The 23,244-nt window shown below is 38.9% G+C and overlaps 1 protein-coding gene across 3 annotated transcripts; it reads right to left on the minus strand.

Moving 5' to 3' along the window:
- Positions 1–6,790: 6,790 nt before the first annotated feature.
- LOC102077026 (uncharacterized) lies at positions 6,791–23,119 on the minus strand. 3 transcript variants are annotated; one of them, XM_019357312.2, is made up of 15 exons: positions 22,890–23,119; positions 22,419–22,491; positions 21,457–21,540; positions 21,292–21,372; positions 19,918–19,962; positions 19,314–19,384; positions 17,938–18,017; positions 17,700–17,755; positions 15,479–15,693; positions 14,634–14,905; positions 12,406–12,519; positions 11,683–11,824; positions 10,498–10,587; positions 8,266–8,294; positions 6,791–7,752 (listed from the first exon to the last, which is right to left on the minus strand). In XM_019357312.2, the coding sequence occupies exons 3-15, from the start codon at positions 21,489–21,491 to the stop codon at positions 7,474–7,476; spliced, it is 1,509 nt and encodes a 502-aa protein (XP_019212857.1). In that variant the 5' UTR covers positions 21,492–21,540; positions 22,419–22,491; positions 22,890–23,119; the 3' UTR covers positions 6,791–7,473. The 3 variants fall into 3 exon arrangements, with proteins under 3 accessions (XP_019212857.1, XP_025759239.1, XP_025759238.1); XM_025903454.1 differs by lacking the exon at positions 22,419–22,491 and adding an exon at positions 22,578–22,800; XM_025903453.1 differs by lacking the exon at positions 22,419–22,491.
- Positions 23,120–23,244: the final 125 nt, after the last annotated feature.

A 23,244-nucleotide genomic window follows, 5' to 3' on the forward strand; every position in this document is an offset into this window, starting at 1 on the left:
CATGTGGGTTAATAGGGACTTTAACCCTTTAAGACCTACCATAGAACCAAGTCCGCCAGAGCTTATATATATTTTTACATGCTGTAGTGCCATTTTTGGGAGCATTTCAAGTTGATATACATCAATACAACCATTATAGCCCAGATTTTAACAATATGTATGCATTAAGTGCATAGTAACTACATAAATTGCAAACAAGTGCAATAAACTACCAAAAAATTGAAAATCATTTTTGTTTTTTAACATATATTTCTAGTTAGAGAAATATAAGAGGCTTATCCCTCAAAACTGTAAATACAAAAAAGTTGCACAAAATAGTTTCCCACCACAGGAAATTTATTTGAAGTGTCTTCATAGTTTTATTTTTGAAATACACCAATTTTTATATACTGCAGGAAAAACGAAAATAAATATTATGATGCAAATTTGGAAAAAAGCAGCATATGCATCAAAATAAACTATTTCCAGCAGTGCAATTTGAGTTCTAAGCATCCCAGAAACGATACAGAAAGTCATAAGTCAAAGATAACTTTTAAAAACACCAGTATAGCCTCATAAGGCCCTGATGGTAAAAAACTACATTTCCACAAATAACGTCACTTCCGGTTAGGTCAGGTCATGGCGGACATGCGATAGTTCGCGCTGATGGACGTAGGAAGTGTTACGAACAGCTGATCAGATTGTCAAAGCGTGTTTCTGGAATATTATGTTTTTGTTGCTGCAAGTGCTTTTTATGCAGTTTTTGCAAAGCTATATGTGGAAGGAAACCGTGACCTAGGACAAGCTGATGGCATAAAATGTAAGTACAACTCCTTCGGTTTCATATGCAAAAAAAATTTTTGCGCTAGCTTACGTGGTTACAGTGCTACCGGGATTTAAAAATGGTTGTGCAAAACGGAGCGTGCCCGCTCCGACCGGCTTTAAAGGGTTAAATTTAAACAGATTCTAACAGCTTCATACTGCTTCCTTCAGTTGTTCAGTCTGTAACAATAGAAGAAATAGAAGTGAGTCATTTTACTTTATTTATGCTGCGTGAGAACTTGTTCAAATGAACCTGAGCAGGTAAACCAACAGCCGCAAACCATTAATAAACTCATCCTAAATGATAAAAAACAAAATGCTGTCTTCCTCAGCTTTGTCCCAGCATTTGTCAACAGGACACAACCACAAAACTAGAGAAACAACACATTTACTGAGTGGTAGTTAAGCTAGCTCCCCTTAAGACAGGTGTCCAGTCCAGCTGCAACTTCCAGGTCTGGGCCCATTTTCTTTCCAATGGTAAGCACAGCTCTCTCTTCAGCACCACAGAGTGGCACAGACCCCAGTTCACATGCTGCACCAGTCTGTCCGATAAGTTTCTGCTCCGATATCTCTAATACTCTACTTGAAACAGCACCTTTTACCCAGTTAGAATTGGGTACTCCACACGTTTCCACTTGAGAATCATGACACGATCACCATGCCAGTCACCTCACACTCAGCTGCACCCAACAATGATGATTTTCCTACTGAAAACCATCAGCCAAGTGGGAGCAGTGATTGAAATATATTTTAAAATACGGACTTAACTCTTTTGCTTAAAAATCAATTATCACCCACACAGCTTCATACAAATGCAAGACAGTTAACTGTTTTAAGGCCTCAGCTTTCAGATGCAGCACTCTCCTGTTTGGTTTAAACAGCCAGTCATTCATAGGCTGATCAGACCATAAATGTCTCCATGTCACTCTGACTCAGGTGGACCTGCAGCAGGGAGCTCCAACATACTGGAACGCTAAAACAATCAAAGGAAAGAAAGTTCAATCTCAGCATGTTTGTTGCTGGGCTTGGAGGCTCTGAGTTCATAAGAACGTCTTCTTCCACATGTGTTTGTGCATAATGGTGCTTTTATAGATTAGAGTTCATTCCTACAGCTCTGTCATCATTTTAGCTTCAGTAAAATTATTTAAGTGAGGTCCTACTGAGCATTGTTACCACCTGAAAATAAAGTACTTTATTTCCTGCTTTATTTTTACACATTGCAACTTAGAAAATTTTTTTCTTTTTAGTAAAAGAAGCTGGGTGCTTATATGAGATGAGGCAGAACATGTGCACAGCATAAAAAATGTCCTTCAGTCAATCCAATCAGTCCTTGTTTCTCAGAATTAAATGTTGGCTTCAAAATCAAGAAGCAGAACATAGAATCTGTAAGTGACACATTGCACCTGATGCATCATCTGAACTGACTGTACCAGTGTTTGCCTGAACTGCCATAACAGCAGGTTAGAGTTAGAGTCACGTTCTTGGCCTCTGCACAGAGCAGAAGCACCAACAGGATCATCCACAGGAGAACCATGATCAGCTTCAGCATCCACAACAAGACGGAGTCGTCTGAAAGCAGCTCACCTCTGATGTGATTGACTAAGAATTGCTCTACACTTCCTGTTTCACACAGTCAGTTTGGCTGTTGTAATGTTGCACAAAACACCATAAATACCAGCTTTTCACACCTCTGCCCTAACCTCTGCAGTTTTGGTTAACATAACAGATTTTCAGCTCTTACTGACTGATTTTTGACAATGGTACCAAAATAGTAAAACAACACTTCAACAGCAACATTGTTGTACGTCAATATCTATCAAAAGCTGTGATAGCATCATAAATAACTTCAGAAGAGGACAAACTGTCTCTAATACTGACTCTAATGCTAACAAAGTAGTACTAGTAGTATATGTGATTTGATAAGTAACAACAGCAATAACACAGACTTAAAACATGAGAGCCAAAGCTGATCATCGGTTCATCATGTCCCAGCTGATCAAGTGGCTCCACCTCTTGTCTCCAAGCTGTTACTGCAGAAACACATTCATACTCATATTGAGTAAAACAAATCAAAGTAGATAATAACTTCAATGAGGTGGCACATTTTCTAGTACTATAACTCTGCCAAAACACAAACTACACCATTTGGTAGTACTGACACTACAGACCCAACGTACTTCTAGGTCTGCTAGTCAGGGTACACCCTGGACAGGTCGCCAGTCTGTCGCAGGGCTAACACAGAGAGACAGACAACCATTCAATTTATAACCAGTTAATCAAACCACACATGTCTTTGGACTGTGGGAGGAAGCCGGAGGACCTGCAGAGGACATGCAAACTCCACACAGAAAGGCGACAGCCAGATGGTGGATTCAAACCCAGGACCTAACCACTCAGTGCTACCCACCATGTTGCCCCTTCTGCAGTACATAATCAACTTATTTGTACACATGTGTAGTGATCATCAGTATCTGGAATATTAATGACTTTGTGTTCAGCTGCACTGTAAAAACCAGCAGATCCAGAGTGATGGGCCTTGAAGGGATCATTTTATATGTGAATTGGCCTTTAAAAGAGGACCTGAGGAGACAAGTTAAATCCAGGCACTTTGATCAGGAAATGATGACAACAAAATTTTAGTGACATCATTTGGAGTATGTGTGGAACATAGTGTACGATTACCATATGAAATCAATTACCTTTTCCTGTGTTATTTTTTTTTACAGTTATTCCATAGAATTCTTGCAAGAAAGTAAAAGTCTTTCCACAAACACAAACAAGAATCAGCACTTTTAGAAAGTTTACTAATGTATAATTAGTCTACCGCTCTGTTTGTTTTATTAATGGTACTTCTACTATTCTAGTTATTGAGAACAATGGATGCTCCATAGTGATGATGACAAATAATGAAAAAACAGCTCTTTCTGAGTAGTCGTGTTTTCCTTGTAAGCTGTACATGATGACCACATTAAATCACTTCCCTTTGCTGACTTTAGTTTTACATAATACACATATTTTTTTCAGGATATAAGTCATGGCATAAACAATGGAAACAAGAAAAAACATCATTATTTTTATATCCAGTTCGGTCTCATAGTGCTGCCATAAATCCTACCATAGGCTTAGGGATGGGGCAAGCAGGGCTAACACAGAGGCTACGTTCACACTAGCCCGGATAAATTTGAAAACAGCGTTTTTGTCTGAAAACGCTCCGCGTCCACACTAGCGGAGTTTCACAGAGTTGTGCATCCACATTGAAACGGCCGAAAACGCTTACGTTCCAGTACTGCGCATGCGTGAAACACAAGAAGATTCGACCTGCCTCATTTCTGACTTTCTGGCTTTTTGAAACATTGCGGCAAAATGTTGAGAAAAAGCACCAAGTTTTTTTTAAATGGACTAACAATGAGGTGGAGTTGTTGCTGCGAGTAACACAAAAGTACAAAGTTGCAAAAGCGACTGAGAGTTAAAGAATTTGAAGAAAAGCTATCTGGAGCATGTACAGACTGATATTAACCTTTAATAGGGCTGTCAAAACTGAGAGCAAACAAAACAACTGCTGTATAATGCCCTCCGCTATCTTACTTTAATTGGTCACATGACTGCATCATATGACTAACATGCGTCATCAGTTTAGAAAGTCTCAGTTTTCACGGTCCACACTGCGACGCGAAAGCACCGTTTTCAAATGTATGCGTTTTCGAGAGCGTTTTAAAAATGCTACGTTTTCCTTGAGCGAAAACGCCGTCTCAGTGTGGACGGGAGGCCAAACGGAGAGAACATGATGCGTTTTCAAACAAAAAAGCATCAGTGTGGACGTAGCCAGCGAGACAGACAGCCGTTTGCATTTACATTCACACCTACGGCACCAATTAACCTAACCCCACTAATTGCATGTCTTTGGACTACCTACAACTACTCACGATCCTGCTACTACTGCTATTAATACTACCACAAGCATGGACTTTATGACTTCTATTACTAGATTTCTACTGAATTTACAAGCATTTTACGCCAAATTGTTATCACAACAGAGGGTGTACTTAGGCCTCCTTTAACAATTAATATACTTGTAATAAATGTAGGCTGTTTGTAGCTGTGGAGGAAAGACTAAGTGAATTCGAGACCTAGTTCCCCACCCTCGAAAATCCAGTATGTAGTCAATATCCTGTAGTCACTGTAAGCAAAGGTAGCTTAGTTAACATTAACTAGTCCCTAGTAGAGATTCCTGAGCATCCAGGAACTCAGGCTGGCTGGATGAGGATGAGGATATGGGTGCAGTGTAGCCCTAAATAGAAGCCTCTGTGCTGACACACTACCAGTCTGTTCACGTTTCAAAGAGCTTTTTCCCAGTTGGTGAAACATCTGCGAGGAAGAAACAAACTCTGGTTATTGGCGACTCTATTCTGAGAAAATGGAAAGCAAGACAATACATCAGCTATTGTCCATTGTCTTCCAGGGACCAGACCAGCTGACATTAAATAAATTCTGAAACTGGTGGCTAAAGATAAACAGATTTAGTAAAATAATAATTCACCAGTAATGACACCTGGCTACATCAGAGGTCAGTAAAAAATAATTTCAGCAAACAAAATTACAAAGAAAGAATTTTTATCCTCAACTGAATCAAAGACAAAAGAAACCGTTAAATGTGGATTCTTCAGCAATTACGTCTCACTCTTCAAAGCCTCTTAGTACATGATTTAATAATTGATCAAGATATTAATTAATTTGATCTTACAGAAACCTGGTTACTGGCTAAAACGGGTCCTATCTATTTTTTAAAGATAGCTGCTAATTTGTCCAATATTCCTGTTTCTTCAGGAAAGCAGCAGTGGTGAGCAGGTTTATGTTTCAGTGTGTGATTACATAAATGAGATCTCTCATTTAAAATAAAAATACACATTAGCCTCTCATTTTGCTTCTTTAATAAATTGAACTGACTGAGAGAGTTTTGCGGGCACATGATGGGGTTTATTCATCTGTGTTAATTACAGGGACACAGTACTGTGACTATTTTCTCAGCACTGCGCACACAAACAAAACAAAGCAAATTTGACAGACAGATGTCACTGAGTGCACCTCTCTCTGCACACAGTAAAAATTAAGCAAAATTAAGAGCCAGAACACATTATCTTACCATCTGTCCAATAAATGCCTGAATGGGATTTAAACAAGTTGGGACCACAACATCAGCAGAGAGAGGTTCACTGGTCGCCTTTGTATATGCGGTTAATGCCATTGGCAACACAATTCCTCCACTGTTTGTGTTCCCACACATACATTATGCAGACCACTGTGTCAGAGATGGGCCAGTAGGAAGTATTGGTAGTGGAAATAAATCAGGATGGGTGCAAGAAACAGATTTCCTCATCTTTCTGAAGCACTTTGCAAACCACACCAAGGTAAGCCATGATAAAAAGTAATGCAATTGCGATGCTGGTGCACAACTACATTTTTTAGCTTCATTGTTATGTTCAAAAGTTGTTGCAAGAGTTGTAGGTTATAATGCCCACTGAGCCAATGAGGCCAAACTCAAGGATGACCAACCAAAATTAATCAAATATTTAGTTCCAGAAAATTCCATAATTTGTCTTTTTTTTGGGGGGGGGGGGGGATATGTTCAATAGCTAGATTTCTGCATTCTGTCACACACACACACACACACAGCTACATAAATGGCTCTAAGTGCATTCATGTGTTGAATAAAAAAGATTACATGTTAATGTTTTGTCAGTACCCTTATTTCATTGTGTTACATTTCACCTCAGGATATGTTACAACTAACCCAGACTATGGGGTTAATTGTAACATTTCACTCTTTGTGTTTGAGACTACACCATGCAATGGGTAATTGTGCTGCAGAGAAAATAGCTGCACTATTTAATAGCAGAGACATGTAAATACTTTGCATTACATTTTGAATCCAATACCTTAAAAGAGCTCCAATTTACAGACAGAAATGTCAAAAATGTTACAACTATCCCCGGTCTCCCCTACAGCAGGGGGTCACCAGCACGCTTCAAGCTGCACTCTTTACAACTTTAGAACTCGTTACAATTTGAGGACTTGGTGTAGTAGTTAGCATGCAAATAAGCTATTTTCAGTAAATCTGCTGTGCAGACTAATTCAAGTGTCAGTCTGTCTTGAGACACTGTTTACCCTAAAAAAATATATATATGAAAAGGGGGGAATAACATCATGCTAGGCTGATCGTCTGCCCCGCGATGATGCATTCTCTCACCAAGCTTGGTTTCCGTTTTTGTGTTTTGATTAAAGAATGTTAGCTACAGCTCACTGCTTGTCTGCAGGCTTTATTAAATGGAAAATTTCCACAATGATACTTACATATATGTCAAATATTTCCCATAGACCTGAAGCGTGTCAGATTAATGTTACAATATGGAATGTGGACTTAACTGCAGCTTCACACAGCCTGCAGCAAAAATAATAATAATAAAAAAATATTTTAAGTAAATTTTAATCATATTTTAACTCTCTTCTTTCATCATCCTAGTTTGAGTGCACCTCTCTTTACTGGTCTACACAGTTTTACCATGAGTCCAATAAAAGCTTGAATGGAATTTAATTGAACTGGGCGTAAATTTCTTTTGTTGCCAATATTAAACCCAGATTTTCTACTCAGGATTTGTTCAATATCTGATCTAAATGTCAGATTGATGTATCCACAGTTAAGAGTCTTAACTTTTCCACCAGGTCATTCCTGCTGATCTTCAATAAAACGCTCTCCATCACTTCTACAGCTCCACTTATCTCATACTTCTGCACCATGAGATCCACCATTGCATGCCGCTCTGCCTTCGTAAGCTTGTTCTCTTGGATGGGCTTGATGTTTTTCCACAGCTCAGACTTGAGGTGCCACTTAAAGGTGTCAAAGTCCCCATCATCTAAATCATTCAGCATCTCGAGGAGCTCAGTTGAAACTTTCAGCTAAAAATCAGAGTTTAGTGTTAGTTATTTTCCATGTTACTTTACTGTAATTATATTTAGTCAATATTATGTTGATGTAACTTTGTAACAGTTGAGGAGGGACTTCATCCCATCATCCACAAAAAGATGTTATTTGTAATTGATCCGTGTTGGCCTTTTCCAAATCTCCAGTATCTAGAGCAACGAGGAAGCATGTCACTCATCCTGGCTGCTCTTTGCCGCAGGAGTCCAGCTCCTCGACTCGTCCACTGATTAGCTTTCCCACTGTTCTGCAGTCTTGACCTGATTACTGGGTCTAATTCATGACCACTTTTGCAATAAAAACATTATTCCATCTATTATTTCCATCCACAGTAATTAATACTTTGAAGCATGGAAATATTCTTAGGTCAACAGATATGACGCTGCAAACACAGAAACAACAATAACGGGGGAGCCAGGGTAAAAACAGGCTGCAAATCAACATACAGAAGAGCAGCAACAGTGGGCAGGCTAACAGAGCTTAAGACTCACCTTTGGTGCGACATTCACATCTGGAGAACCTGAAATAAAAAAGGAAAAGACAATACAAATAAAAATTGACAAGTCCTGAAGTATATTTTTGTCTGCTGTAAAACTGAAAAGAGTCAAAATGGAATCATACAGACTTTTTTGGTTTGTGTTTTTGCTTTTTAAGTTTTGAATTGTGCAAATTTCTGGTAACAGGCAGTGGACCAAGAACAGTTTCACATCACACTTTCTGATGTGGTTTGTATGATTGGTATGTGTGGGCAGTGTTGGGAAGGTTACTTTTAAAATGTATTCCCCTACAGTTTACATAATACATGCCCCAAAGTGTATTTTGTAATGTATTCCATTACGTTAGTCAATGAGTCAATGTAACATATTCTGAATACCTTGGATTAATTAATATATTATCGTGCTTTTACAACTACATGGATGTCCTACTATGTACTATTGGTTCAGACTTGAATTTCAAACACTGTAACTCATAAAATGTTATTTGACATAATCAAGGTCCACTGATCACTGACCGCTGGTCATGACAATTAGCATGTTAATGATTATGAAACTAACCTCACGGTCAGTTACAGTCAAATATAAAACTGTGTTTTCAGTGTGACTGATCATAACAGATCATTACAGTCAACAGTTTTTTTTAGATATTGATAATAAAAACTGCAATGTAGTCACTGTATCCACCCTTTTATATTTAGAATTGATTGTAAATCGACTTATGGTAAATAAATTTAAAAAATAGCAAACTATGATATAACTGGGATTTCAATGATTTTAAAAAAGTTTAAAATAATGTAAATTAATCTGCTCTGATTTTATAAGTGTCAGTCAGCTGGTGCAGGTGCAGCAGGAGGGGAGTAGTCAGAGGGAAACCTGCAAACCTGATCCTGTGAGTTTTATTTTGTATTATCTCAGCTGCAGACTCATATTTGTTTAAGGATGAGAGAGTAAAGACTGAATATAAAAACAGAATTCAAACACAGGATTTGTCTACTGCTGTCAGGGACCTGGGTCTGAGGGACCCAGGGTCCATGAGCGGTGTGGACTCTTACTATGATTATTATTATTATTATATGTGTTTTAGCTGCTCTGTGCTGCTGTTCTGTTTCCACGTGGAAGGTATAGGCAGGTGTGTGTGTGTGTGTGTGTGTGTGTGTGTGTGTGTGTGGGTGGGTGCGGCTGTTTCCTGTAGGTTGGGTGACAGGCACCTGCAGCCCTGGTGGGTGTGGCCCTGCTAGGGGGCTGGCCACACCTGAAGAATATGCCACGCACCTGCCGCTGATCAGGCTCCTTGGGGAAGCTATTTAAGAGTGTGATGGAGCTCCCACCAGTGTGGGATGATTGAGTGAGACTCCATGTCAGTGTCTTGAGAGCAAAGTCTAAGTTAGTGTATACTCGCAGGGGTTGTGTGTCTTGACGGCTGTCTATTGTTTCCCCCCAGGAGGAGCATGGGAAGCCCGAGAGCAGGAAGCACTGGGAGTGCAGACACACGGAATTGGAGAGCACGAAGCAGTTGGGAAGAAGACACAGCACGGGAATCAGGGGAGAGCACGGGGTTTTTTTGTGTTAACTGTTTACATCACTGGAAATAAACACACATCATTAAGAGTCCTGCATCTGGGTCCTCATTCCCCACTTCCCACAGTCTGCCACACAGACTGTGACACATGCAGCTTGGATATGAGGTTAACAACTGCAGTGTAGGTGTCCTGTCTTAGGATCACACAAAAATGCTTATAGAATAATAACATTGTTGGAAAATTGTTTGCTGCAAACAAGAAAAAAGAAGAATAAATCAACGAATAATAAATAAAACTTCTTATATTTATTGTTCGTCTTTTGCACTGAAATAAAATGGAACCTCATGATCTCATCTCTATGCACACTGTACTGTATATAGGAGAGATCACAAAGTTTACTTTGACATTGAATAAAGTTACATCTAAAAATCAGGAAAACAAAAAGACTTTAGATGCAACTGAAGAACTTTCAACCCTGGTACTCTCCCATCAGGGGTCTTAGAAATCTTCCAGGAATGGTGATGTTACTTTCTGGAGAACTGATTGGTCAGTAAGCATTGATTTTATATCTGCTGACTTCTTATTTGAAACCAAACCTGCTCCGGAGCTGGTTAGGCTCACAAAACGAGTTACCGTGGATATTCACCCGGATAAGATGCAAACTACCTCCATAGTACAGAAAACCTATGGACAACCCTGAAGTTACCTGGATGAGGCAACATCCTGCTTTGCGGTACACTCTTCTGGTGAAGCGTCTGACAACTGCTACAGGAGACAGGTGGAGAAGGAGGCACAGCTGAAAGTGATTAACACAGGTGAAGACAATTAGGGTGGGTCTGATAAGAAGAGTGAACAAACATTAGTAGGGGTGAAGGGAGGAAGACAGGGCAAAAGACACACTGTGGAAAAGAGACAGATATTAAAGCATGTTGGCGCGGTGATTAGCACTGTTGTCTCACAGCCTGAGTTTGTTTCCACCACTTGGCCGAGGCCTTTCGGTGTGAAGTTTGCATGTTCTCCCCATGTTTGTGTGGGTTCTCTCCAGGGACTCCAGCTTCTCCCAACGTCCAAAGTCATAGTTAGTGAGGTTAGGTTAACTGGCAATACTTGATTAAATGCAGAGTTAGCGAATAAACACATAGTGAGGTGAGTAAATAAGAAAAGCTCAGTGCATCAGTGGATCTCTTAGTTACAGTGAAAACTAAAGGAGCTTTATCAAAAAGGAACGTTTTAAGCCTATTCTTAAAAGTAGGGAGTCCACACTGGGAACTGGTTCCACAGGACAGCAGATCATTTATAACTGTAACTAACACTGTACACTCATACGTTTTGAAACTCATCATATATAATTAGTTAGATACCTGTGTCAAATTAAACCCTTTTAGGTAATGATTTAATTATCACTACATTAATACGTAATCTAAATCAAAAATCTGCCTCCTGGTTACAACTCTGGATTGTCATGTCTTGGGGGTTTAATAAATTCTATGATAGATAGATTCCTATCAATGAGAGCTTCTCTACTCCAAGTGTAATAGATGCTGTCTCTCCTGATATCACCAGGCTTTCCCTAGAAAGTTTCCCAGATCATTTCTGGACACCACTAAGACAGCCAGGGATTTAAGGAGTGGCTCAATATGTTACTCCTGATCCAACTGGGCAGGGTACCAGAGGAAACTACATTTCAATATTGTTTTGGCAACATTAACACTGACTCAGTATTAATTTTAGTTCAATTGGTGTCGCTGAGTGGCCATCCTGCCACTCCAATCGTTCTGTCATTTCCATTTTGCATGAAGAGCCACAGAGAAATAAGAGGAATCTTCTTTTTATTTCTATAGTGTTGGATACTATGAGACAAAATGATGTTGCTGCAGGATGAAGCCTTTACCTGCCATATCAATGTCATGCTCCCAGACTTCTTCGTTGGTTTGGTCTTGAACTGTTACAGTGACTTCTTCTGTGTTTACATCAAAACGGATCTCAAACGTTGCATAGTAGTTTGGTCCAAACTCCATGTCAAATTCAGCTTTCTGAAAACAAGAATCAAGGTCAATGCCTTTATCCATGGCAGGTTTATTAAGCTTTAGCATGGTTACCATTCACAGTGGATCACCAGAGGACTCTATTTCAGTCATGGTTCCTACTCAGTATATGATTGTCCATTTTGAACAGGTGACAGTTCTACATGGTCCCTTACTCTGTTTGTGGGTTAATTAACTAATAGGCCAGTAAAATGTCTTCTAGTACTTGCATCAAATTTAGGTTAACACTAGAAAATGACTTTCATTCAGCATATCAGTCTACAGCAAAACGTTTTTGGAGTTTAAGGATGTCAGATTTTTTCAAGCACAGCAGTTTGATTCTTCTTGATGATTGATATATTTTGTCATGTTTAGCAGCTCAACCTACTGAGCTTTATGTTTTATTGCTAAAGAGAGAATTCTGTGTTCTCTCGTTTCTCTTTCTGTATCAGATGGGTATGAAAAACAAAGCTATCAAAATGCCTCCCATCTCTGTTTATATTTGATTCAACAGCCTCCAGGAAGAACTGCGATCCTGTTCTCTATAGTAGTACAGGTAGCATTAGTCATTTTTCTTGTACAATATTTACCTTGGGTTGGATTTTCCTGGCTGTTGGACAGAGAACAGTGTAAGTCTCATTTTTGACAAGTTTACAGTTGGAAGGCACCGGGATGTAAACAGAGTGTGGCTGCTGTGCTTTTACCTTAAGGAGACACCAGAACATTTTATTTAGAGGCTTAATTTTCAGTAGAGGCCAAGTGACACATCAGAAATTAGATCACTTTCAACATCACAAGAATAAAAGAACAAAAATAAAATATTTTTTATGTTTAAATGATTCCATTTGAAAGTTTCTGAGCTCTAATATGCAACCATAACCTTTGAAAATAAACAGCACTGTGAGTGTGCTCAGCAATAAAACTGAAAAGAATGGTCTCTTTCTTTATTTACTGACCTACGGATGCTCAGATTCCCCAAATTATTTCCTCACCATTTTGTACTGTTTTTGGTTTTTTTTTAATTTCATGTTAACCTATGGGGGAAGGTGGAGACACCAGGTTGCCTCCTCTGTCAGAAGAGAGGAACCTTGGAGCATATTCTAAGCTGCTGTCCAAAAGCCCTGTGCGAAGGGTGATCCCAGCAAAGGGCCATCAAGTTGGCCACCAACGCAGCAGACGTGGCGTCGAGGTGGTTGTGGATCAAAAGAAGAGAGGCGTGGCATGTAGGGTAGAGCTACCTGGACACAAGCTGGGGCTTGATCAACCCTAGCTGGGTGACCTGGGAGAAGGGGCCTGATTGTTGAAAGACCCGGAACCACTTATGACCCCAGGTTACATCACTGATGATGTGTCCAGGGACACCAGGCAGTGTATCTAAAACAACTAGGGTTTTTAAAAAAAAAATAATTTTCAGTTTTGCATTTCATTACAATTTTACATCTCATAATGGTGTATGCACACAAAGTACATTTTAGTGATTAATATAAATACTAAATAGAGTTTAGTACAAAATTTTCTTGCAAGTTTGAAATGCACAAACATCTCAACCATTCTGTTGAGTATGGATTATTTTGTGCCTCTATTCTGAGCGCACGTGAATAATTTTTGCAAATACAAATGCTCCATTTTGAGAAGAAAATTATTTTGAGCAAAGGAAAGTTTAATTTGAGTGAACAAAATTCTTTGCTGCGTACAAGAAATGTATTTCAGTGTTTACTATTATCCATAAGCACACACAATAACAGCCCCTTCCGGTCAGTTGTTGGCGTTTGCTCTTGCTCTTGATCTGCTCTGTGTGCTCACAGACATCTGCAGACCTACTCTCAGTGTGTCGCTCCCGCTCTCAACATCTCTGCTCCCTGCACACTCAACTCTTTCTGTACATTGTTATAAATGTGCCACAAAACCAACCAATCACAGACTTGGATGCAAAAATTGATTGGCTGTTTTGGTTGTAGCTAAATTCATTTTTGGTTAGTATGATTAATTATTTTATTTTAAAATATATAATTTTTAAGACCATTGATGGTTTAATTTTTGTTTAAACCAAACCACTCCACTGGATTTAACTACACTTTGGACAGTGTTCCTGGAATGCAGTAGCTAGCGAGCTGATTGGAGACCAAAACAGCCAATCAGAATTGTTGCATCCAAGTCTGTGACTGGGCGAGAGGGACTGTTATTGTATGTGTTATGGATAATAGCAAACACTGAAATACATTTCTTGAACGCAGCAATGAATTTTTTTTTCACTCACAATAATTTCCAACTCAAAATGCAAAATTTGTACTTGCAAAAATTATTTGTGTGTGCTCAGAATAGAGGCACAAAAATAACACCATAGTCAGGGGCTTCTATTCCAGTCAAATATTTGCTTGAACAACGCTCTCCTAGTGGATGCCAATTGTAACATCACAATCTCAAGGTATACTGGAGTAGACGGCTCCCAAAATCATCATGTATGAAGAAGAGCCAGAAGACAAATGAAATGTGAACATGTGAACAGCATAAAACAAAGTGCAGCTGAATACAGAAAGCTCTGTGATACTCGTCATCTCCAGCTGGCGTTGGGGGTTTTGCTCAGCCACCTAACATAACGAAAGCTTAGCTGTGTTCAACTTCCTTCATGCACCTCAGAAAAAAAAAGAAGGTAAACAGACTGGTTTTTATATCGCACTTTTAACTTGACACACAAAGCACTTTATACACCTTACCTCATTCATACCCATTAATAAAAGCACTTTTGTTTTGACATTATATTTAGCTTCCACTAAAAGTATTGAAAGCGATGAAGATATAGCATTTGATCCAACTTTACCTCGTGCAGAGGGACGTTGCATGGCAGGAGAAAAACATCAAGGTTTTGTGTCTGTGCTCCCATCGGTGTTGCTCTGACAAACAGTAAAACTTGGCCCTTAATTGGATTCTTTATGGTCAAAAACCTCTTTATGAAATCCCAGATAAGCCCAAAGGCAGAGAGGTGAGAGACTTCTACAATCACATGAGTATCTGTGATCTTCAGTGGCTGTAGGACGCTAAATCCATCATCGGAGAAGTTGATGACAGACAGTGAGTCATCAGAGAGCACAGCTGTGAAAACAGAGACAGTTTTTGTCACTTGCTCAAATCCAATTCTCAGGAAATGGTTAAGCACAACTGTCTATAATTTGAACAATAATCTCAGTTGGATAATTTTATTCTACAAAAAATACAAACCCAGATCTCCAGTACGGAGCCCCACAAGGGACACTGGAGGAAAAAAAAAAATGAAGATGAACTCGCAAAGGTTTTGCCCCTTGCGGGGCTCCATACTCTAGAGTTACAAAACATCTCAAATGTTTAGACATTTTACTGTTTCATGAAAAAGATTAGCTCATTTTCAATTTGATGTCAACGGCACATGTCAAAAGGTTTAGAAAAGTACACGGTTCTTAAAAAGAAACAGCTGGAGCACCATGTAGTTAACCAGGTTAACTGACAACAGGTCTGTATTAAAAGAGCTTCTTAAAGAGACTGAGTTTTTAATTGTGGAACAATTTCAGAATAAGCACTGCTGTAGCAGTGTTTTGTTGTTTTTTTCTGTTCCCAAGTCTGCAACCATGACCTTTGAAAATAAAAGCTCTTCAGAGTAGAACTTTGCAGTCAGTACAGTAATTTGCTCACCTTCATCTGTTTCACAGTGTGGGAAGTGGAGTTGACGAATTGCATCCTCACAGCCCTTTATCTCAAACAGCGGTCCTGCTGCTGTCTTGCCAATTGATTGGAGGATACTCTGATCCCACTGGATAATCCTGTACAGAACTTCCACCTCCTGAGTCATGTCAAACACCAGTCCAGTCAGAGAACACTGGAAGAGACCCGAACCAGGACACTTGAATCTGTGGGGAAAAAGAAATGAAGAAAGAAGAGGGAAACAGATGCATGGAAGTAAAATAAAGTCCATACTGTAGCACACAGTCAGTAGATGTTCTATCTACTGTTGCTGCACAGGCTATTTGAATAAATCAATGCAACTTTAGAGGTTTAGATATTAGATATTTCTAGATATTAGTGCTGGGCAGCATTTAAATTTTTTAATAGTGATTAATCGCATGATTCTTTGTGATTAACTGCATTGTCAATGCAACATTCAATAATGAATTCAAAAGTAGTATATTATGAACTTATTATACCGTATTTTCTGGACTATAAGGTGCACTTAAAATGCTTAAATTTTCACAAAAATCGACAGTGCAGCTTGTAATCCGGTGCGCCTTATGTATGAATTCTGGTTGTGCTTACTGACCTCGAACCGATTTTATGTGGTACACAGCGCTCAAAAATCTGTCAAAAACTGTTACAAAGCCGCACTGCTTGATGGATTGTCGGAACATTACAGCTACTGTAGTCAGGAGCCTCGCGGAGTAATCTGGGTCCAAAAATCCATCCGCTTCAGGTCCCAAAGTCAAATCAACACTGCGGCGTCACTGAGAGTTAAAAACTGTCCAAATTCTTTCATCTTTAATAAAATGATCAGCGTTGCTGCTTTACCATCCTGAAGCAGTGCAGCTGTGCACCATTGGTACACAGTCACAGGCACTGTTTCAGGCCATCTCTGAAGTTGGCATCCCGAAAGAGGACCTGACTGACCAGGGCACATTGTTGGTGTCTCGCACACTAAAACAGCTGTACAAATTACTGGGCATTAAATCTGTTTGGACCAGCATCTACCACCCTCAGACTGAGCGGATGGTGGAGCAGCTGAAAAAGACTTTGAAATCTGTGATGTGTAAGTTTATTCACAAGAATCAGTGCTATTGCGATTACTAGTTAGACTCTCTGTTGTTTGCAGTGCAGGAGGTGGAACCTTGGGAACCTTTAAATTACTGTTCAGCAGAAAGCTGCAAGGGGTGTTGGACCTGATTTAAGAAAAGAGACTGGGAGGATGATCCAAGCCAAGCAAAAAATGAAATTCAGTACATTTGTAACTGGACTGCACAGCTACACACTTTGGGGAGGTTATCACGAGAAAATGTGTCCCAAGCCCAGAAATGGCAACTTGTCACAGTGTAATCATGCCTTCAATATTTAAGATAACCTTTAACCTTTATTAGTCCCACACGTGGGAAATTTGTTGATATGATGCTCAAGAACAACTTCGTGGCCTCACACTAACACAGGTTAGCAGAAGATCTGGCATAGACTCATTGAGAGCACTGGTCTTATATGCAGGCGAGCCATTTGCCAACAGGTGCAGATGGTGATTGGAATGAGCGTATTCAGCCTGCAGTTTGTAGATATCCACTTTGCTATGGCGTATGTTAGCTTGTCCTGCTGTCTTGCTATACTGCTCCCACATGCTGCATCTAACATAGTCTTTCGAAAACTCCCGCCATTGCTTGTTTGGGTGGGTGGTTTCCTGGCATCAATAGTGTGTAAAGGATTAAAGTGATATTTCAGGCTTGAAGCACTCCGGCGATAAGAAAACTCAACCTTGCAGTGCTTACAAATGCTGTCTACAACACCGCTGTCTGGAACAGTTTTAGAATGAAAATGTCCATGTAAAAGAGCTGTATCTTTTTTCTGGCTACTGCTCCTTTCACCACCTTTTACTTCTCATTAATTGAGAATTTTAAATTTTAATTTTATACTCTAAAGGTGTTTTACACTACATCTCATGGGACTGGTCATGAATCCCTCATTAAAAAAAGCCAAGAACCCCCAGCAGATAACTGTGGGGTCCGGAGAGACTATCTCACCATTTGGACACAAGCTGAAACCTGATGAGCTCCAGCAATGTCATATAGCATGAAAGTAGTATTTTTAAGTATTGTACTTAATTTAGAAAACTATTACTTGTAGTTGTCAAAATAATGTGATAGAAAGTTTTATGCAGAATGATTACCTGTAGGAAATGATTCCAGATTCAGTTTCCACTTCAGGTTCAAAGATGGATGTAAGCTGGAACATAAAATCCCAATAAAATACACTGATGTTTTGGTGGTAATGTAACAAAACATGGAAAAGTTCAAAGTGTGTGAATGCTTCTGCAGTCTTGGATTCAGAACAATAAAAATTCTGAAACCAAGATTTGAAGATTCACTCTGTTACAGCAGATATTTAAGCAATTTGATTTAAGGTACCTGCTGAGTCCTGAAATCTTTGTGGACCATCAGCTCAGAGAAGCTTCGATTTCCTCTCCTCAACATGGCCTCTGAGTCACCTAATACAAGAATATGAAGAACCTATTATCATATATTCACTGGAATTCGCTCACTAAAGTTAAAGCATATTCGGGATCTAAATTGGATCAATATTTTGATACCAGGTTCATTGTTTGATCACGATTGTTTCAGAGTCAGAATAATTTTCTGTATAGTCATATAGCTGTGCCAGTGCCTGAGGGGATGCTGAAGTGGACTGTGGCAGAGAAATGTGATTTATTCATTTACCTGTATAGTTCTTGATCGTGCACCCTTCTTATGAATATTTCAGAGTTGCAAGTATGGCGATTGTAGTGTGATATGGACTTTAGGGTGTTTTTGTTCTCCTCATGGTAATTAATCACAAAACTTTCCTATGTGTAATTTGGCCCAATTTCTTGTAGTGCAGACTTTGTATAGTCTTTACCAGTTTATTATTACTTTCATGTGATGTTTATATTAGGTGCAGAACCAGTGGCTAGCTTAATTACTTTGTCTGTGGAGGCGCGAACACCATGTCTATCCTGCTATTGACCTGTGTGCCCACTAGATGGCTCTATTGGATTATATTTGAATAGAGCAAGCCCATAATGCAGGTCTGTCAAACTCATTTCACACCATGGGCAGCATACAAGCTACTTTGACCTTAATTGGGCCAGACCAGTGAAACGACATGAGAAACGTGTAAAATTCTAGAAAGAGTTCTGGTAATTAGTGAAGGTAAATTCGATTCTTTTTACCGAATCGAGTTTGAATGAGTCACTCACCAAAGTAAATCGGGTTTTTTGAGTCATTTGAGTCACTGAGTCAGTTGACCAGAGAGTGCAAAAAATGTACATTTTCACTCAAACTTAATTTGTTTCTCTTTTCATGTAAATCCTGCTGCTAAGATGAGTGATTGAAAAAGAAAAACAACTATTTTTATAGAGCAAAAAAGAAAAAGAAAGATTTCTAAACAGTCATGTAATGTCAAGTCTCGTCGAGTTGTTATTTGTCTAGTTTAAGATCATTAGCCTTAGTTTGTCTTTGTTTCTTTCATTAAGTATTGCTGTATTTTATTTTTAGTTTGTCCTATTTTTAGTAGAATCCTCTGTTCGGGTCCAGCCCCTGCCTGCCACACAGCTCACCGTGACAGTATATTATATTTCATTACAATTCATCACCTTCACTGAAAAACTCACATTTCATTAAAAACTCACATTCCTATGTATGCTATTGTTTTGGTACTGTACAAATCCTGGATCATTAATTAATTAGACTGAATTGTCATCTACATGCATTATAGCTAAGGTGTGTAGGTGTGTGTGTCCTCTTACCTCTCCTGTCTGGGGGAATATTGGAGCGTCGTGCATTAGAATGTGTGACTAAGCTAAGCCTTTCTGTATGGCTGTCATCAAGAAGACACACACAAAAGGTCCATTAAGATTAGAGACATCCTGTAGTGCTGCTTATGTTTTTTGAGACAATAAACATCATGGCTGACATCAAACATTAACCACTGCCATCCAATCCTAACAAGAAAGGTTGTTTGACAGTACAAGAAGAAACAACAGAAATACAATATCAGTATAGTGACAGCTCATGTTTTTACTACTTACATACTCTCATGGTTATTTCATTTGTCACGTTACTTATTATTTTATGTTAATGCTATAGCTTTGGAAACATCACACTTAGAGCACATTTGTAGCTTTCATATTACTTGGATTGATCATTTTTAAACGTAGTGAATCTTTTTGTGTGTATCTCACTGCTGACAGACATCATCCTGCTGCTGAAGTTTGCTGGTGGCACAGCAGTGGTGGTTCATCACATTAGTGGTGTTATAGATGAAATGTGAGGAGATTTTAAACTTGGACTAACAACAGTCTGGAAAAAAAACATTTTGTTCTCATTTCTTTTCACACTGGTTTAAATTACCTTGTGTCAATTGATCCATATAGTGACCCTATGCTTCCGCGCCCCCTGGTAAAAATAAACACAATAAATAATGTTTACAACAAAGTAAAACAGCTGACATCCCTGATCATTACAAAGTACTAACACAGACTAGAATACTTTTTACATCGTACATGCTTCCCTGATCTCATATATTATTAGAAAACACTGCATTGCATTTCCATTGGTGCCCAGTTATACACAAATCCATCAGTTAAACTGCAGGAATGTCTTAAAGACAAATAACTGAATTTAATTTCCTTCTCCTAAATGTTCTCTAAATTAGAATATAAAATATGATTTTTCATACTTGGGCCTAAAATAAAATCTTAATCTTAACATGGTGTCTAATGAGATGCTTGCTCTGGATGGCATTACGTTAGTAACACTGTGAGGAATCTTAGAGTATGACGTGTCCTTCAGTGTGCGTATTAAACAAATATGTGGGACTGCTTCTTATAATTTCATTAATATTTAATATTACTATAATTAGAAACATCTCATCTCAGGGTGAAGCTATGAAACTACTTCTAGCCTGGACTGCTGTCATTCCTTATTATCAGGATGTCCTAAAGACTCAGTGAAAAACCTTCAGTTGATCCGAAATGCAGCAGAAAGAGTACTGACAGGGACTAACAGGAGAGAGCATATTTCTCCCATATTCTTTAGTAGCTTCCTGTTAAATCCCAAGTATAAAGTCAAATATTGCAACAGGACAACACACCGTTCATATGCCATCACAATCATAATAATGCTTCCCTCCTCCATCCAGTAAACCTGGAACACCTGAGTGGAAGTTCCTCCCTACTGGAGTCCTACAGACACTCAGCCTCTTCACTACAGAAACACCTCCCACAACATCCATTCTTTACACTCTGACTGCTGTGTTTGTGGAAACACTCGAACACACACCGCTTCACATATGAACATAGAAATGTGTGTGAAAAAGAGCTGAGCTGACATTAAACATGATGGAGGATTTTTCACAAACACTGAGTCACCAACAACATTTGCACACACATTATCTTTTGTTCTTTTTAGATTGTAAAGGTCTTGATGTCGGTACAGCCTGAGGGTCGCTGAAATCAAAGGTACGAGAGAGAAATAAAACCCTTATTTAAATGCATATTTTTGTAAAATTCAATTATTTAAAAAAAATTAAATAATTGAATAAAGCCTAAGAGAAAATTAAAAAAAAAAAGTAAGACAAAAATGTCAGACTTGGTGGACCAAATAAAAGCAAAAAAATTCATATCACTGACAAGAGTCTATCCTCTAAAATACAATAATTATATAATAACTAATATAATAATAAATCAGATACAACATTAAGAAAAAAAATACATCACCCAGTACCTGCGAATGGGTACTAAGGCCTCATAGTCAGGTACAGGTTGAACCCTCACTCTACGTCTATCTGGATGTCCACGTTGGTTCCTGTTAACAATGATGGAGCAGTGATGTGAGTGCTGAGCTGTGAAATGTTGAAGAGTCATGCACAGTTAGAGCTGGTCATCTCACATTAGAGCGTCCTGTCTTCCCACACACTGACCCATGCTGCTGACTTCACATCCACATCAGCTCAAACACACTTTCTACCTTCACCTGCAGAGGAAACACAAATCATTCATGTGCACATCAACTGAAATCCTCCTTTCCATCATGTGTGCTGTCCAAATATCAGCAGCTTCTTTTCTGCTTCATTTCACTGTCAGCTGAATGCAGTCAGACAGCAGTGTGAGGCAGAGGAAGCTGAAACGCTGCAGTGAGAAGAAGAAAGTAACGGGTTTGCTTTTCAAACAAACAGAAAAACATGAATAAAACCTTCAAATTGTCTATGTATGTTAATCAGTTCTTTAAACCGGACATGCCATCTAATTGGTGGCAAGAGTACGGAAGAGGATTAGGGCCACTGGAAAAAAAAAAAAAAAGTGGGTACGTCTTTTTTTTCTTTTTTTTTCTTTTTTTCCTGAATTCTGAGAAAAAAGTCAGAATTCTGACTTTTTTCTCAGAATTCTGGAAAAAAGAAAAAAAACGTGCCCAATTTTTTTTTTTTTTTTTTTTTTTTTTCCTAGTGGCCCTAATCCTCTTCCGTACAAGAGAGTGGACAGAACAGCTGGACAGGTTTTTACCATGAACTATGGAGAAACATTACATTACAGACAATGTGAGAGCACAAGGAGGTGAGAATAATGAGGAAGTGAGGAAGGAACCAGTGATGTCACACAAGTCACACTAGAATGGTGGCACAGGAGCTCCAATGATTTTACAATCATAGGGAAAATCCGACAACACAATCCTGGAATTTCAACGAATATTTAGTTAGAAACTATAATAATTATCAAGAAGGATCTCAGGTCCACTATACTTGAGACAGAGATGTGGTTCAGTGTAAAACAACAGTTTATTGAGAGATATTTAAAATATCACATGAAAAGAATCAATTAATCAATTGTACATGTAAATTCACAGCTGTATCTTACCAGAGGGTGAATGGGATGCCAGATGAGGACATGTACAGAAAAATCACCAACTCGATGTAACACAGAAGCAAATCTACATATCAAACATTCAGAAACCAAATGTACAAACACAAAACAAATTAATAATTTTATAATACTATTCTAAATTATTATACATACCACTGCTCTAAGTTCATAATTCAGTACATTATGATGCTTCCATATATTTCACATGGGGCTCAAAGGCTTTTCTAAAAACCTGAACAAGAGTGTTGCAGACAGATCAAACGAGAAGGCAAAACAAGGCAAAAAATGCAAAGCAGCACTTCTGTAAATGCAGCACAGAGAAGCAGTAGCGATTCTGCTGTAAAGCTTTCAAACCACCCACTCAGGCCCAGACTTCCTGTAATGCATAGTAGAAAAAGCTTTTACAGTAAAAAGATGATTGTAAAAGAACTTATGCTGAGATGGTGACAAATCAAAGTTACATACCGATCAAACTGAGTCGCCCAATGTGCAAGCTACGTGGCCAATAGGAGGCTTCTGCAGCAACAATCTGTAAACACACGGGAAGCTCGAAACAAATGTTCCAGGACTGAGTTGAGTTGGTGAAGCACAGATGTTTAAAAACACTGCTCGGAAGCTTGGTTCAAAATACCAGGTCACATGACCACGACTGAACGAGGTTTTCGTTCCCCAGTTTAAACAGGTGGTGTACCTGCTGCTTCCGGACACTGCACCACAGTCATTTGTAATTACTGAATTAGTGTTTTTGATATTAACACTTCTAATTATTACACACGTGGATTTAAAACAGTTTTCAGCTCTGACTCCATTTGCTCTGTAG

This window comes from Oreochromis niloticus, linkage group LG23 (assembly GCF_001858045.2).
Source record: "Oreochromis niloticus isolate F11D_XX linkage group LG23, O_niloticus_UMD_NMBU, whole genome shotgun sequence".
NCBI classification, from domain to species: Eukaryota; Metazoa; Chordata; class Actinopteri; order Cichliformes; family Cichlidae; genus Oreochromis; species Oreochromis niloticus.